The sequence below is a fragment of the Gobio gobio genome (assembly GCF_949357685.1).
Source record: "Gobio gobio genome assembly, chromosome: 16".
NCBI classification, from domain to species: Eukaryota; Metazoa; Chordata; class Actinopteri; order Cypriniformes; family Gobionidae; genus Gobio; species Gobio gobio.
Window position 1 is genome coordinate 24753587 of NC_137109.1, and position 15421 is coordinate 24769007.

The window sequence follows — 15421 nt, forward strand, 5'->3', positions numbered from 1 at the left end:
CCTGAGCGGTTTCCCCCTATTGCAGTGACTTTCTTTTTGCATGTTCTGCAGACAGGATGACCATCCTCGATTAAGTTTCCCTCAGGACTTTTGTAAAAGCCAAAATATGACCACACCTCAGATTTGGTCCTTTTAGAAGGCTGAAAAATCTCACAAGCGCTGTCACTGCCTACCGCCATTTCTTCTCGTTCAAAAAACAACGCTGCGAAAGCACCAGGCTGATGCTGGCTGGCCAGGATTTTCCACGAGTTTGAAAATTGCGATAATCAAACACAGTTTGAATGATAATTCAATTTTAAACGATAATACTAATCGTCAGTACATTTCATTGTGGTTTATCGTGAAACCGGTAATCGTCCCATTCCTAGCTGAGTTGCTGTTGTTCCCAATTGCTTCCACTTTGTTAAAATACCACTAACAGTTGACTGTGGAATATTTAGAAGTGAGGAAATTTCATGAATTGACTTATTGAACAGGTGGCAACCTATCACGGTGCCACGCTTGAATTCACTGAGCTCCTTAGAGCGACCCATTCTTTCACAAATGTTTGTAAAAGCATCTGCATGCCTAGGTGCTTGGTTTTATACACCCGTGACCATCGAAGTGATTGGAACACCTGAATTCAATGATTTGGAGGGGTGTCCCAATATTTTTGGCAATATAGTGTATAATTACTAATTTTATTCTAAGAGACTGAATATAATAAAGCTTAATAGCGATATCTGAATTTGTATCAGTGATTCTGGCCTTGATTAGTAGATGACAAATATTAACATTAACAGATGAACAGATATCATTTAAATTATTTAATTAAAATGAATTTAAAAAGAATGTGTAAATAGTATTATTAAACATTGAATTATGCAATTTGCTCTTACTTTTGTAATCAACTGAACTCATCCAGGGTACCATAAAACAAGATTGCATTGAAAAAGGGACCTGAAGCATAGCGTTATGGCAAGACACATCGGCATTCACATTTTCTACAAAGAGTAAACGTCTAGTCTGATTATGGCATTTTACACTAGTAAATGTGCTTGATATGCAATGGATCTGATAATGAATTTCATACTGTGCTGCTGAGCCTGTAAAACTGTGCTCTGGGGTTAAATATGATTAATGGTCCGTTGCCAACAGCTCTTATATCCTGTGCTGCTCGACACCTTTTTCGCTTGACACTTTTTGAGTTTCTATAAAGGTCTGAAAGTGGGCTTCTCACAATCGTCTATACATAAATCAACTCGTCTTATACATTTGACTCAAAGCACAGTTGTCAAACTTGCTGTGCGTGCAAATCAAATGCTTGCTGTGCGTGAACTGCCTTTATAAAAATAGCTTAAATAAAGTGGCAGACCTCATTAATCTAGAAGCCCTTCGATTGGCAAGGCATAGCCGATTCCCTTTCCAAGAGGAGAAATGTGCTGACTCCAGACGTGGATTCAGTGACATGTCAAGGTGAGCCAGAGGTGAGTTCTAATATGGATGGGGGAAACTCGCTCGGACCTGGGATGTGCCTGACATCCAATTAATGGCAGAGAGGGATGGGCCTGTCTGATTAAATACCATCTTCCTCAGCTCGGATTTCAGTGGATTTCTGTAGATGGCTCGCTTATAGGATGTGGATCCAACGATACAGGGCTGGGGACGTGGCTGGCTGAGTACAGGGAAACCAGATGGCAGCTGTCCTCGATACAGAGAATTGGACCCTAAACTAAAGTGTTACCAAAAGTTGTTATTAGATTGACAGTAAAAACAATTATAGTGTTTAGCAAAATAGAAACGTTCTTTTGAGCTTTCTATTCAACAAACAGTCCTAAAAAATGTATCATGGTTTAATTGTATCAACATTGATAATAACAAGAAATGTTTCTAGAGTGTCAAATCATCATATTAGAATGATTTCGGAATGTAATGATACTAAAATGATACTGAAAGTAATGAGTAATGATACTGAAATTTCAGCTTTTCCATCAAAGGAGTAAATAACCATTTAAAACATAGTAAAATAGTAAACTCTTATTTTAAATTATAATAATAGTTCATAATATTACTGTTTTATGTATTAAATGCAGCCTGAGTGAGCATAAGTGATGTATTAATGTATTATTTTTTACTGTAGTGTAAATAATATTCATACAGGGTTGGGGACATTGCCGAACACTGTACAGTGAAACCAGATGGCAGCTGTATCTCTGAAATTTGGCAAACGACATGAATTACAAAACACTGAGCTGGGATGTGAGGATGTGGCGGTAGAGCTTCAGCTGTTGTCTGAAACATGCTCTGTGAAATCTTCCTTACTGAATGATATTTGATAGATGTAGGGTAGCAACTACAAACTAAAATAGATGTCAGAGTGTTCACTAAAGAGGATCTCAAACCTCTTCAGATATTTTCTTCATAATAGTAAAGCTGAATGGCTTTAATAAATAACAAATATGAGCGTCCATGATGAAAGAAAAGGAAAAATCTTTTATAATTCGAGCGTTTAACACGTTGTACGTTTTTAGAAATAGACTTTATATATTTATGATGGTTTCATATGGCTTTATATCATTTTTATACCATCTTCAAGAAAATGTTACACTTTGAATTCATGTGAGTGTACACATCTTAAATATATTAAATATATTTTTTCAGGTGAGTCTTACCACATGGCATTTTACAACCTGAACTAACCTAACCTCAAAATTAACAGATTTTGTATCACACTTTTTTTGGGTCAGACAAAAGTTTGCGAAGAAGTGACGCAGTTTTGTAAAAAAAAATGTGTTCTAATAAATAAATAAATAAATATAATTATGCCAAACTACATACATTTTATTTTCAAAATGTTCATTATTACAATGAGTTCTTTATGATATCAGTTAAATCAGTGAAATGTTTGACTTTATTCCCTCAAAATATAATTAAGAAATGTAAGACTTGCTCATCATAGATGTTTATTCAAATCATTGTATGCACATATGTATGTTTTGAATACATTAACTGCATCAGGTAAATGACCCATGCAATAATCTTTCTGCAAATTCATGTCCTCTCTCATCATAGTCAAGAACAAACGAGCAACAGGCCGAGGACACCTGTACAATTTAGTTTGTTAGAAGAGCTGAGCTTAGTAGATCCATCAATTGATCCAGCACATGTCCTTAATGTGAATTTACTTTGCGATAGCTTTTAAAGCCTTGTTCTTCTCTCTGTCCCCGAGGGGGATCTGTCACCTGTGCCTGATTCTGTAAGCTGCTTGGTGTGTGCTTCTCAAATCTTCAAAGTGACCTACATCTCAACCCATTTGGACTATTTGTCTTTGGACTTAAATTTGACCACAGCCCCTCTCAAAACAACATATTTTCTAAGCAGCTGGTTCGGTTTGGTTCGCTCGCCAAGCCACAGTCTTTGGATTGTGTCACGTCCTTCGAAAAGAACATCCTTTCAATGCTGATTTGATAAGAATCGCATGTGTCAAATGAGAAGAAAATGGGAAGCCGACAATCCCTTCAAAATAATAATAAGTGACAGGAAGTGCGCTCGAATGTGTGTGTTCATGTGTGACAGACAGGAATTTGCAATGTGAACGTTTGAAGATTTAAGAGCTGCGTTGTATTCCCGTCGTGCACAGCGTGAAAAACACAGGGACATTTGGAGGGGAGAGACACATCAGAGGTGGCTTGTTTGGTTGAGAACAGAGCCTTTCCATGCCCACTTCAATCCCCTTAGCAACACATCAAGATAACTCATTCCCAAAGCACTGCACGGCATGGCCACTGTCCTCACCCAAACATGAAACACTCGATTAAAGGGATAGTTCACCCAAAAATAGAAATTCTCTTATTAATTTCTCACCCTCGTGCTGTCCCAGACCCACAAGACTTTTGTTTTTCTTCAGAACTCGAATGTCAATATTTCTAATGATATCTGTCCCTCCATTGAAAGTCTATTACCCCAAAACTCTGACGCTTCAAAACATTCATAAAGAAATCATAAAATAAATCCCTATGAAATGAATCAAGAAGTTTAATCCAAGTGTTCTGAATAGACATCATATGATGAACAGATTTAATTTAGGATTTTATGTTAACACTTTATTTTAGGGTTCAATTCTCACTCTTAACTAGTTGCTTATTAGCATGCAAATTACTAAGCTATTAGCTCTTTATTAGTACTTATAAAGCACATATTAATGCCTTTATTCTGCATGACCTTATTCTACATCCCTTAATCCTACCCAATACCTAAACTTAAACACTACAAAAACGACCTTACTAACTATTAATAAGCAGTAAATTAGGAGATTATTTAGGCAAAAGTTGTAGTCAATAATTAATGTGTTCCCCATACTGAAGTGTTACCGATTTTATTCACACATTGATTAGTAAATGTACAAATAGCATTCAGATTTGGTCTGGGAAGCTCAAGAATGTTCGTTTGATGCACGAGAAGTTTCATTCTTTCGTGTTAAAGAGTTAGTTGGGAGTTATATTAAAAAAGGTCCTGGCTCTTCCAAGCTTTATAATGGCAGTGAATTCGTTTTTTAGTTTTTAAGTATTTTAAAGTAAAATATCTAGCTTCCGCAGATCGGAAAAAAAGCGTAACATTTTGAACTGCGAGAGGCGTTACACTTTTTCCGTGAGCTGAATACGGAAGGCGATCTGGCGGAAGCTAGATATTTTACTTTATAAAGTTTTAAATATGGATATTTTTCTTACACAAATGAATCGCTTCGCTTCAGAAGGCCTTTATATGATGGACAGATGCACTTTTATGGGCTTCAAAAACGAATAAACAATTCACTGCCATGGTAAAGCTTGGAAGAGCCTGGACATTTTTAATAAAACTCTGATTGTATTCGTCTGAAAGAAGAATGTCATATACAGCTAGGATGACTTGAGGGTGAGTAAATCATGGGCTAATTTAAATGTTTGGGTGAATTATCCCTTCAAGCATTACATTTGAACTTCCGCATGAACCAATGAGGTTTGTTTTGCTTGTCAAGCAGGTTCGGTTGAGCTTCTTTTTATGCTTGCTGATCAGTGTTTATATGTGAATAAAAGCCTAAATTAAATCTGTTCATCATATAAAGTGATCTTGTCTATTCAGAAGACTTCTTTTTACAATGTCTTTATGTGAAAGGCACGAGAGTGAGTAAATGACAGAATTGTCCTTGTAGGGTGAACTATCCCTGTCAGTTCAGCTTCTGGCTTTTTTACATTTTTCTCTCTCACGAGCAGCTGGAAGTAGTGGCTCGGTTTAACATGATGTTCCTTCTGCTGTTTCACCGCAGGTGTTCTCGCCATATTGATCCCGGAGCTTGACCTCGTCATCTCTCTGGTGGGCTCAGTGAGTAGCAGCGCTCTGGCCCTCATCATTCCTCCCCTGCTTCAGATCATCACCTTCCATAATGAAGGCATGAAGCTCTGGGTGATGGCCAAGAACATCGGCATCAGTCTCATTGGCTTTGTGGGCTTCGTGGCGGGGACGTACATCTCCATCCAGGAGATTGTGACTCGGAACGGCAGCAGACACAACAGCACGCACCTTCAGCTCCTGTGAATGTTGACAGAATGACAGATTAAATGTAGGCCGTACAGACCCACTGAATCATTTACTCACTACAGGCTCTTTTGATTTGTGCTGAATTCCGCTTGGGATTCTTCTTACTGAATGTCCGTAGATGACTCATGGAATTTTTTATGTTGTTTTGTCCTTCAGTTTTTGCAGCACTGAAGTCTCATCGTATCTCGTTTCCCAAGTTACATTGGTTATAAAATAGTTCTGTCAAATATCTATGTATGTGTGTGTGTGTATATATGCATACATATGTTTGTATGTGCAAAATATAATCATATATATATATATATATATACACACACACATAAACAAACTTTTATTTTAGAAACGATTAATAGATTTTTTTTTTTATCTTTAGGGTCATACGTAGCCTAAATTTAAGCTGAACGTTATCAGAATAATCTCTGTATTGTTTATCTTTATGTTGTTTACAGTGTTTCAACAAACAGATTCTCAGTAAGTATTTTTTGACACTTTGGATTTGTCTGATTCACATGTGCTGTTTACTCATTTTGGGTGTTTGAAATGGAAAAGATTTGCTGTGGACAGTAATTTCTGCTTGTAATTGTGTAATAGAATTTGTGGGGCTCTTTAAAGCAAATTATTTACTTCTGTATATTACACACAGACTCAATCTAGACTTGTTGTGTAAATGTGGAAATTCATTCGTAGTACAGATTGTTTTATCTTTGCACAATTACACAATACCCAGTACCTCTCAATCTCAACCAAGATGAGTGGTCCTGAAACAATCTTATCTGCACAATGCTTTCTGTTTTAGTCTGTTTTTTTTTTAATTGACTTTTTATTTTTAAATAATTTTTATAAATATATTTAATGTTTTTTTTTAAGTATGCCGTATCAACCGTCTTATTAAAAATGTTTTTTATATTCAACAGATGCCATCTATGACTAGTCTAGCAGAGAAATCTGTTGATATAACCTTCAATTTTTTTCAGCAGTTTTTCCTGATTGCAGCATTATTATTCAAAGAGAATAATCCAGATGTATTTTTCAGTAACTACATATGACCTGATCTCAATCAAGATGTGCAATATACAGCTCTGTAAAAAAATTAAGAGACCACTTAACATTGATTTCTCAATGTTAAGTGATCTCTTAATTTTTTCCAGAGCTGTATATTAGTTTTAAAACAGGCTCTATATCTATATCTCATGTTCCGCACCCAAATCACTTCATGTTCAGACCAACGGGAGTGTGTTTTAACTGAATGTGTGTTGAGTACCTTTCATTTTCAAACTTAAAGGGATAGTTCATCCAAAAATGAAAATTCTTCATCATTTACCCTCAAGTTGTTCCAAACCTGTATATATTTATTTGTTCTATACAGCAGCAATGTTTGTAACCAATGGTTAGAACCAAGATCTGCTTGGTTACAAACATTCTTCCAAATATCTTCCTTTGTGTACAGCAGAACAAATACATTTATACAGGTTTGGAACAACTTGAGGGTACTTTAACACTGGTACGGTTGTGTTTAACACTTATTACTGAGGTACTTGAATTTTTTGTTCCTAGTTTATTTGCTTCGTATCAATCTGCTGTGTGTACTGATGGCAGTGCCAAATTTGTTGTTGTTGTTTTTTACTGTATCATTTACTGTATCATACACTTAGTTGCACTCATTTACAGCTGTTGTGATTGCAATGTTATTTGTTTTGGATTTGTCGTTTCATTTTTGCCTTATTGTACACATACTGTAAGTATTTTGTCCATGATCACCTTGTTGAAAATGAACATATCTTAAAACTTAAAACTTGGTGAAATTATGTAAAGATGAAGGACCGACGTCACGGTTTCGCTTTATTTTGATGGTCCCTTTAACGCATTCCGTTGAGGCTTGCATCAGCGCAAACCCTATTGGCGTTCAAAAACTACTGTCAGGATTTACTAAAGTGCTAAGTGCTAACACTGTTATCTTTGCAGCTGACCTTATTGCATATACATTTGTAGAAGTTTCCCTTTCAGGCACAAAATTTATGGGAGGAGAGTATTTAAACGAATCAGGCAAGGTGATTTACTAAGGTTTGCGCTAGTCAGTTTACAGGATTTTGCGCCATTATTTACTGCCCCAAAAAAAGCATGTCTTAAGCCAGACACTAACGGGTAGATGCGCTGGTCATTATGGAAATGATTCGGCTGCGTCTGTGTTCTTTAATTTTAACACTCACTGAACTGTCCACTCTCATTGACGCTTTTATGGAATTGCTCTCTCGCTAATTTGCCCTGTTTAGTAAATCTTTCCCCGTCTACGAACTCATTAGTGTGTTAGTAGGGCATTAGTAGATTGGTAGGGTTAGGTTATAAGTTGACATGTAGTTGCAAAGTTACTTATAGTCAGTAGAATGTCTGTTGGAAGAGTGAGCAGATATTACGCAGACAGTCTATTATTACTCTAATGAGAGTTAGTTGACAGAATTCTGTAGTTAGACTTACAGAATGTTCAAAATGGACCATCAAAATACTTGTTGATTATCAATATGAGAGTTTCATGGTGCACCAGTTGAGTTCCCTCATTGTATCTTTCTAGTTCATTTAAAACTGCAGGCTAGTATGTGCTTTGTGGTTGAATTAAAGAACGGATAGCCTGTTTATAAGTCTACTGCCTCTTCTTCATGTGTGATTTTTCTCTCTGCACCTTTTGTTTCCAACTGAGAGTGTGCATGCTCCAAGGGTACTTGGAAAGATTGTGTATTTTGAAATTATGTTGAAATCCTTCCTGTCTCAGATCTTTTTTCTTTTCTTTTTTTACAAAGGGGTTTTACAGCAACTGTTTGCAGTTGTTTTTGGCTGTTAAATGTGTCTATAGTCGCATTAATTTTAGACATTTTAGAAAAAGCAACACGTCAGGAGGTGCATTTATTGCCGGATTATAAGACCAGAAGGGAATTCAATCCAAGTTGGTATCTGTGAAAACCTCAGATGAATTTATAGCTACAATATGTAATTTTTCACCGCTAGAGGTTACTTATTCAAAACAAAGGCGTAACTTGATGACGCCTTGATTTCGCTGAGCTTATTTTATGCCGTTGAAAGTTATGTTATAATGCTACTCTGTGCGTTCGCTTGACAGCTACTATGAGACACGTGTTGCACACTGCAGTAAGCTCGATCGATATTAGACATGGTAAAACATGGTAATCGCTGTAAATCAAGAAAACGAGATTTAAACGATAAGACTAAATGTGTTGACTTGAGCTATATAACAATGATTCGTTTTCTGTCGATGAATGTATCCAAACAGTTGCTCGCCTGTCAACAAAAAAAACATAATATTTTAAAGTGTATTTGGTGTTTCCATGGTTTCTACAAAATAAAACTGGAAATCGAGGGTAACGGTTAAAATGGCTTATTTCTCTGGATTTACACATTCTTGGAGTCAACAAAATAAACTTATAAAATTGTTCTAGAGGTTTTTGGATATTTTAATCCAAAAATCATACATGTTGTGCCTTTAAAACATTCAGTCATTCCTCTAGATCTCATTAGTGGCTGTTTAGATAGAGGTGACGTGTACCAGTATGGCAATGAGGCTTTTTGTAAGGGGAAAATGACTTCGCTCTGAGTAATAAACAGCAGATTTCATCACTGAATATCAGCATGGTTATGATTACCATACTGGTAGGATGTGTGTGTATGCATTCATTTTATTTCCATTATCTTTCTTCTAATATCACTTTTGCACAAATGAGCGAGCTGAGAATGTTGATTTGTAATCCACAACTCTTTCATTGAAGTTGCATCATGGCAAAGCCTTTGATTGGTTGGCATGGTGAAGGCTGACATCCGCAATACTGTGTCAGAAATTGAAATAACAGTGTTTTGTACTTAGCCTGATCAAAAAGAAATTGCGATGGTACTAGGCTGTCATTATTTATGAGGAGAAAAGCAAAAAATACAGTGTGGCCTAAAGACAAGTGTTGACCATGTTCTATTATGTAGTTCTGGGCCTCAAATGTTTTTACTTTTCTTCAGCTGCTCGGCAACTAACAAAGAACTCGCCGTGTCTAGCACATTGTTGGATGTAAGGAAGGTCAAGATCAAGGTCGACTTGTGTCAAGACTCATTATGGAAATGTTTCCAGCTCTGTGGACTTTTGTCTGTGGCATCCTGTCGATTACAATAGGTAGCCACTTTAGAGGGAAAAGGCATATTGTTAAATCATTTTTAAATTCTTCCATACAATTGCGAGTATTATTTGAGGTTTCACATTATCAACTGATTTAGCTTCAAGACCCAGCTTTTACGTTGAACATCAAGTGGAAACCCAACACAGAAATTGATTATTGTAATTTCAAGGTTTCATGCTCTCGGCAGCCAGTAATTCACCACACAAAACATATTGTGTTCGACACAATCCATGTTTACAGTTGCAGCAAGTAAACCTGTATTTAATATAGTTTGGGTTGTGTTTTCATTTGCCTTGTCATTTTGCTTCATGGAATTTTAGGGCCGTGATACAGCCTATCCACACTGGCATCTGTGTAATTTGGCTAGCTTCTACCAAGAGAGATGAGTTTTATGAGCTTTGACATCAACAAAAAATATGGGGAGCGTGTCATGGCTCATGAGAAAGTTACATGGTCTACCAGCTGTAAACGAGTTTAATAAGTAACATGTTATTACATAAAGTATTGATTATGAGTTTGTTATTGAGCAAATTATTGAATTAATTACTTATTTTAAAACAGTCCATTTATGTACAAAATAATTGGTCTAGAACAAGACGAGGGCAGCAATAATGTCAGTAATATTAATAATGAAGTGCCTTGAGGTTTTAGAGGCACACTCAAAAAATTATTTTATGATGCTGTTCACTTTATTTAAGCAATTCATCTTGATTTAACACAATTATATCAGGTTTCTGGTTCAAATGTAATTGATTCATGTTAAACTGAACGTTATTCTTTGACATAACTTGATGTTTTCATTTTGAAATAACATGTTTCAATCAAGTAACCCAATCAAACAAGACTTTCACTTCCCATCATGCTTTGCAAAGGGGCTGAATTCGGAGAGTAAATGTTTAAATAAAAAGTGCTGTTGATGCATTTTTAACAAAATGGGAAAATGGAGAGACTTTTTAATGCTTAATGTTTTATGTTGGTATTTAAAAGTTTTTGTTATGTTAGTGTTTTTGGAGGTCACCATTGTGGTGAAGTGTAGAGCATGTGCTTGCGGTGAGGACCTGCTATTAACAATTAAAGTTGTTTTAATAACAAAAAACAACTATTTTGGGCATGCCATGGATGTAACAAAACCATCTTCTGGCTTGCAAATAAGGTTTTGTAAATGTTGTAAAAAATAGTACTTCACTAAATAAAAATAATCAATTAATCTGGAATACTTGTTTTGGTTTGTTTTTAATATTCATTTTAGAATAATTAAATTAAATAGTTTTGGACAAATTTAATAATGTTAACCTGATTTAACTAAATGCCATTGAATTAACCTTACGTAAAAAACTTAAGTTTACTGAAATAAACAATTTTAATTAAATTCAACATAACCCAATTACGTGGAACCTGTTGACATAAAAAAATTAAGTAAAAAGTTCACATAACTTAATTTTTTTAATTACGCATTAAGTTTATTTACTTAATAATTTTAAGGCAATGTGTTTCCTCACTTTTTTAAGTTAATTTAACTGATCACTTTTTACAGTGTAGGGTTGTACACTTTTTTTTGCAAAACGCAGTTTTTGAGAAGTGATACAGGTTTAGTGGGATGGTTCGGTTTAAGGCAGGTTAAGGAGTAAGAAAAGTGTCAACATTGTATTAATAGATATTAATATAATTGCAGTAATTATAACAAGTCAAAGGATCAATTTATGTGTTTGTACTGTACATGGTAGTTAAAGACAAAGTGGTACCGACTTAAAGGTGCAGTGTGTCGTTTTTATGAGGGTCTGTTGACAGAAATGCAATATAATATACATAACTATGTTTTCTGTGGTGTATAAAGGCCTTAAATAATGAACTGTTATGTTTTTATTACCTTAGAATGAGCCATTTCTATCTACATACACCGCAGGACCACAGTGAAGTCGCCATTTTGCCCGTCCGTCATTGTCTACGGAACTCAAACTCATAGAACCTCACAAACGTGTTCGGTGAGGACCACCCCGCCGCATCACAGACTTCTTGCAGGGATAACAAAGCTTTAGAAGCCGCCATACTTCTAGTAGAGTGGGCCCGTACAGCCAAAGGTGAAGGCTGACCGGCCGCCTCAAAAGCAAGTGAGATGGCATCGACCACCCACTTGCTCATTCTCTGCTTGGATGCTGGGTCCCCTCTCGAGGGTGGCCCAAAACAAACAAACAGCTGTTCAGTTTTCCTCCACAGGGCAGCTCTGTGGACATAAGCATCTAGTGCCCGAACCGGGCAGAGCAGATTGAGTGTTTCCTGGTCTGACGTCAGAAAGGGAGGAGGACAAAAGGCCTGCAGTATCACTGGTCCTACAACATTAGTAGGAACCTTAGGAATGTAACCCGGCCTAGGATAAAATAAAGCCTTAACCATACCGGGCGCAAATTCCAAGCACGGGGGTGCCACAGATAAAGCTTGAATGTCTCCAATTCTTCTAAGAGATGAAGTAGCAAGCAAAAGTACAGATTTAAGGCTCGAACGGAGGCTCAACCCTGTTGAAACTGGGTGGACGACACCTGAATTGAATGGCGTACCCCTTTTTTATAATATGCAGGACCTAACAAGATATATTTGGACGATTCTCTCACTCTGCCAGAAAATATACTACGGGTACCAGCCTCTCGAGGCTGGCCTCTGATGTATTCTGCACAGCGAGCGCAGCGCCCTGAAGCAGCGAACCGGCAGGGAACACTGGCCCGACTGCACTGTGACCCTCCTCAGAGGGTTTGCGGCCGGCATTGCAGCAGGGTTAGTGGATCGACCCTGTGAGGGCACCAAAGGGAGGCGGGCACCGTATACTGAGGTGGACACCGCCTGCCTTCGGAGGAGACCACCCTCACGATCCTGACACTCTATGCTTCAGGATCTGGAGTACGAGTGGCAACGCTCTGTTTCTGTTACGCTCGATGTGAGGAGCTCGTACTCTGCTTCTGCTGCTCCTACCAGGCAGCAGCTGGAGTCTGGGGTTTCCGAGGGAGAAACTGTTGGAGCGCCGCTGCCTGTTTTTTGCCTTCCTGAAATCTTGTGAGGTTTAGTTCAGTGAGGTTTAACCATAAATGCCTCTCCGTGGCCTCCAGGGCTGCCATAGAACGGCCAACAGATCTGTCCGTCTCCTTGGTGGCATGGAGAGCTAAATCAGCTGACAATCGGAGCTTGCGAACAACATCAGCTCAGATCTCCTCACTCTCCCCCAGATCTTTTAGCAGGTCAGCTTGGTACTCGGCAGCAGGTCAGGCTGCGGCATGCTTGCACACGATGGCTATTGTACGCTTTGCCCACCAGCGCTGATGTAGCTCTTAATGGCTTGGTGGGCAATGTCTGGGCTTTAATGGACTTGGGATGGGGAGAGCGATGGCTCGCGAGCGTCTCCTCCACCCTCGGCATCGGACCATATCCATGTTTTTTCAGCCCTAATATATTGCTATATGTAGATGTTTGTGGACTGAAAATTCTGGACGAAATTGGACGTTTCCACGACCTCGACACCTCTGTGTTGAGGTCGGGAAAGAACGGCAAGCCCCGACGTGGAGGTTGGGCAGAGTGCGCAGGTAGGAAACGCTCATCTAATCTGCTCCACCGGGGCAGAAGAAACCGCAGCACGGGCTTCCAAAAGGAATGGAGGCACTAGATCTGACAAGTAAGGGTAAAGATAAGGCAGAGCCCGTCTCTAACCCCGCTGTCCGATCCATTTGCGAACCCCACGACTGCAGCCACCGCTCTGCCTCGGCAGCAGCGGGACCGGAGCCGCAGGGAATGCGAGCCGAAGGTCCCTCCTCGAAGAGCGCCCGGTGGGAGTTCTGTAAGACTGGAAAAAACGAACATATGCCAGAATGAGGAATGAGCACTCTCTGAGAAAATAAAGGATATTAACATCTGAACTCAGTCATGCACAGTGATGGGAATAACGGCATTATAGATAAACGGCGTTACTAACGGAATAATTTTTTCAGTAACGAGTAATCAAACGAATAACTGTTTCTCCCGTTACAACGCTGTTAGCGTTACTGAGGAAAAAAATGCAGCGTTACTATAATTGAGCTCACTGAAGCGATTTTCATCCAAACAGGCTCTGTCAGTCGGACCTGGAACGTTTTTCTTTCTCTGGTTAGTAGGTTGGTGTGTGTGTGCACGGGCGTGCATGCCATGCGCGTTGGGGAGTAGGTGGGGTGGTATACATAACTGATGATGATTGGTGGGTGGGAGAGAAGGTTGAGGTTGATAGGTTGAGTTCACACACACATACACACACACACCTATGCTATGACACACACGCATATGCACAGTCACACACACCAAGTCCAGCGACTTCAAAGGTAGCTTTCGCAAACTGGAAGTATAAGCGCTACTTTTCCCTCATTGAGGTCAAAGATAAGAATGTTTATGTAACGTGCAACTTATGCCCAGGAGGAAAGAGTCTCTCCACGCCGGTGGCAAGTAATTCTAATCTAATGAAGCGCTTCACATCATCACATGCCGCCACAACATTAGTGGCTAAAAACCCAGGTGATAACGTGAGCTCCTCTACCAAAGGAGTAGTATAGTACTGATAATATTTACACAATATTTACACTATAGTAGGCCTACTGATAATATTTACTGTAATGTATTGAATTTGATAGGTGTCTCTCACATTGTCCCACAGCAACATTACAATAGTGTACATTAGTGTACAATGTTTTATAACAATAAATTATTCTATTTAGTGTCCCAATTCATTCATTTTACATATTTAATATTGGAGGCATCCAAGTTTTGAAAAAAAAAAAAGTAACTCATTAGTTACTTTCCCTGGTAATTAGTTACTTTTATAAAGATGTAACTCAGTTACTAACTCAGTTACTTTTTGTAAGAAGTAACTAGTAACTATAACTAATTACTTTTTTAAACTAACGTGCCCAACACTGCTCATGCAGTTATCATCCCCATCCGAGACGACATCACGCTGAGTGAATCATCTGAGAATGGGTTTAATGCCTTTTATGACTTTCCTTTCATCGACCTCTTCCCCCAATCTCTCCCCAATATATAATGGTTTAATGTGAATTCTCACTATACAGTATTATACGTGTTTGATATCGTTTGAAATGTCTCAGTGTGACTGGTACAAAGATTTCATCCCCACAGAAGTAAAAAAAGAAGATAAAAAAAGTTTTAAGTGTTTAGAGATATTTTTCTTATAACGTTGTGTGTGGTTTCAGCCAAATGGCCTACCTTCTGCTGTCAATACAGGCATATGGGACAGTGACTAATGTAAATTCCCATTGTTCACATGTTTCCATTTGAAAGAGGTTTCTGTCTTGGTCTGAGCATTTAAGGAGGTGTTTCAGAAGGGTCAGGGTGCAAACTTTTACATCGTTCAGCCCATAACGCTGAGTGTCTCCTAGATGCTCAGCGTTATGTCATTTTTAGATGTCAGGTATGCGTCTTTCACTCTTTACTTCAGAGTATTTGATGTTATGAATGGATTATCTTTGAATTGATTACGTAATTGGCATTATACATTTACCTGACTGTTAATAAATTGTTACATTTGGATTTATTCTGACTTACTCTGGAATTATTAGTTATCTCTAGTAGATTATGAATGAGCAGAATATATTCATACTATATTGAATAGTTAAATGTGTAGTTAAACTATTAAATATAAATGACCAAATAACCAATTGGCATTCTAGCCTAAATTC

General features: G+C 38.0%; 1 protein-coding gene across 2 annotated transcripts in view; it reads left to right on the plus strand.

Moving 5' to 3' along the window:
* Positions 1-15421, plus strand: part of slc36a1 (solute carrier family 36 member 1) — a 93263-nt gene that overhangs the window by 57666 nt on the left and 20176 nt on the right. Inside the window, exon 12 of one of the 2 annotated variants that reach the window (XM_079838220.1) lies at positions 5282-5675. The exons of the other annotated variant lie outside the window; for it this stretch is intronic. Within the exon in view, the coding sequence (XP_079694346.1) occupies positions 5282-5550 (269 nt within the window). The 3' untranslated portion in view covers positions 5551-5675. Of the gene's footprint in view, positions 1-5281; positions 5676-15421 lie in introns of those variants that run through there. 2 annotated transcript variants of the gene reach the window in all.